Raw genomic sequence first — 3,268 nt, 5'->3', positions numbered from 1 at the left:
TTATTATTATTATTATTATTATTATTATTATTATTATTATTATTATTATTATTATTATTATTATTACTATTATTATTGCTATTATTATTATTTTTATTGTTATTATTGTTATTATTATTATGATTGTTATTTGAATTTGATATTATTACTTGTAGTCAACATGAGTTCTTCAATTTTATCATTATTATTAATTAAATTCTGAGGTTAGTTAATTACTTGTAATTTACATCAGTCATTAAATTTTATCATTTTTATTATTCGAATTCCGATACTAATTAATTAATAGCAGTTTACATTAATTCTTCAATTTTATCGTCACTATTATGTGAACTCTAGTACTGATTAATTACTTCTTATTAGCACAAAATTTTTCAATTTTATCGTTATTATTGCTTGGATTCTGATAGTAATTAAGCACTTATTAATTAGCATAAATTCCTCAATTTTATCATATTTATTGCTTTAATTCCGATATCCATGCATGTAATACAATAGTCAAATTTGATAAGAACAATAAAACAACAAAACAAACGAATTGCATTAATTGCTGAATTCATATCGTTTTTTTTTTAAAAAAAATGGAAAAACAAAAACAAAAATTGTAAAATGGAAAAATTATTTTCCTGAATATAGAGTAAAAAATTTTTCCACTTTTTAGTTCTAAATTTTAATTTCAAATAGATTAAATCCCTAATAGAAATGAAATAAAATAGGAACAGCCTTAATCCATTTTGAAATTATCAGCAAGATTTCATACTTCATCATTTTAAAAAATTATTATAAATGTAAGTTTACACGAACAGAACATATTAATCACTGATAAATAACTTAAAAGAAAGGAGAGAGAAGAAAATAAGATACTGAAATAATTTACTTCTAATATTTACTTTGATAATTAATTTGAAAAACTAATTCTAATTATCAGTTTTCAATTTTATGCTTTATCATTTATGAGCAAAAATTTTTGTTTTCATTCCATGTAAGCATACCATTATAATCTTTACTCTAATGCTATATGATAAAATGTTCGATAAATCTGAAGCTATTATGCATAACAGTTCTGATAAGATAACAATAATGCATGATAATCCTTGATAATTTCACAGTGATGCATGAATACAATCATGCTTAACATAATATGATGATATCGTGATAAGTTTAAATTTTATGTTTCAATTTTAAAGTTTAAACCTTAAAATATCATTTTAATTAAATATTTAAAAAAAAAGATGTTACTGTTGTAAATTTATTCTTCCCATTAATAATTTGACTAATATTATTGCTCACATTATGAAGTTATCAAATATTTCCCTTTCAAATCATTTGTTTTTTGCATTGTCGCAATAGAAAGTGGTTGATGTAAGAATGCTTTTCGAAATTTTGTTTTCATGCTTGTTGTTAAAGGCGCTGTTGTTGTTGAGAATGGCGTTGTTGTCGTTGGACAATGATCACTTTGATCACATGAACGTGATTCATAACTTTTACCTCTACATCCTTTTGTTAAAAATGATGTTTCATAATGACATACACGTGTTCGAATTTGCTTTCCACAGAAACATCGTTGCCAATTACTCCATTCTGACCAATTAGATGCTTAAAAAAAAAAGAAAATAAATAAATAAAAGAGCGACTAAAAAAAAAATGAACTAAAAACAAAAGGAAAAATATTAAATATACCAATTTAATTGGTATTTTATAAAAATAAAAATTAATTTTTTTCAAAAAAAACAACATAAAAAGTAAATTAACTAATTAATATCACTGGTGATAATTTTCGTCATTTTTCTGTTTTTTTGTTTTTTAAAAACAAGACGAAACAAAAAAGAATTCATTTTAGACTTTTCTTTTTGATATTTTCATTAACTAATTAATATCACTAATGATAACTTATCATCAAATTATGTGTGACATTGATGTTATTACAAATTTGATTCTTGTCATCATATCAATTTATCATCAAACTATTCATATCAAATGATAGTATTGAGAAACTTGTCGTAATTAGACAATGTATGATAAGATACGTGATCCGATAATGCATGATAAGATGCATGATCCGGAAATTTTCCACGTAATCTTTTATCAATTTAAACTTTAATTATCAACATTTTAATCCTTAGTTTTGATGATTGATCAAAACCAATTTATACCAACTGATATTATTCAACAAATTATCAAATGTTAAAATGTTTATCCAAAATTTGATTCATTTTCATTTATTCCTATGGGATAATTTGAAAATTTCCCAAGTGTATAACCAATTTTGAAAATGTTATTGAAATGTTACCATTGTTAGAAGATGATGAATCACATATTTTATCATAAAAGACATTTAATAGATAGTAGTATCAAGCAAAAATCAATAATTTAAAATTTAAAACTAACTAGCATTTTCATTTAATGAAACCAAAAATATCCTTGATTGATCAATAATCGTTGGCGCTGTTGTCGATAATAAAGTTATTGTTGATGGTCCTCTAGGTACTAAATTTAGATTCATTGCTTTACGATATGCTTCCATTTTATTATTTGCATTAGTTGCTTCCTGTAATTTAGCTTTTTTTTTAAACGCTATTATTTAAAAATTTATTTTTAAATTCATAAAATTAAAAACGTTTATGCTAGAAACGTTAAGAGGGATTAAATTTTTCTTGAATTATGAAATAATTTTCGTTAATTTAATCGATTAAATTGCTCAAATTCTAATTTTAATTTATTTAATTTTACATTTTACCTCTATAGCTTTCACAGTTTTTTTAGGCTTTTGATTTCTTCTTTTACTTGTTCCAATTTAACTCCGTTATTGTTTGACTTCCCATTGTAGGAATTCTTGAAAAAAAAAATAAAAGTGAAAAAAAGCGAGAAAAAAAGGCAAAATAGTTCTAGAATTTAAGCCAAGAGTATTAGTGCTATTCAGTCTTACGATAATTACATTGTACTAGAATTATAATTAGAATTGCAATTAACGAGTTTTTAATTACGTTGAAATAATAGATATTTTTGGTGATAATAAATTCAACTAAGTGTAAATATTACTGAAACTATAACGTCGAAAATAATTTTAATCAACATAATTAATTTTTTGGTTAATGTGTTCAGCATATATATATATATATATATATATATATATATATATATAATATATAATATAATAATAATAATAATAATAATAATAATAATAATAATAATAATAATAATAATAATAATAATAATAATAATAATAATAATAATAATATATAAATAATAATAATAATAATATATATATATA

At 21.7% G+C, this 3,268-nt stretch overlaps 1 protein-coding gene across 1 annotated transcript; it reads right to left on the bottom strand.

Moving 5' to 3' along the window:
- Nucleotides 1-1,288: 1,288 nt before the first annotated feature.
- LOAG_13875 (hypothetical protein) lies at nt 1,289-2,521 on the bottom strand (the record flags this gene model as incomplete). The annotated part of the gene is made up of 2 exons (XM_003149379.1): nt 1,289-1,593; nt 2,386-2,521. 2 exons carry the CDS (start codon nt 2,519-2,521, stop codon nt 1,289-1,291), a joined length of 441 nt encoding a protein of 146 aa, XP_003149427.1.
- Nucleotides 2,522-3,268: the final 747 nt, after the last annotated feature.

The sequence above is a fragment of the Loa loa genome (assembly GCF_000183805.2).
Source record: "Loa loa unplaced genomic scaffold supercont3.276, whole genome shotgun sequence".
Taxonomy (NCBI): domain Eukaryota; kingdom Metazoa; phylum Nematoda; class Chromadorea; order Rhabditida; family Onchocercidae; genus Loa; species Loa loa.
Note: the sequence above shows the minus strand (reverse complement) of the source record. Positions and strands in the feature narration are given on the sequence as shown.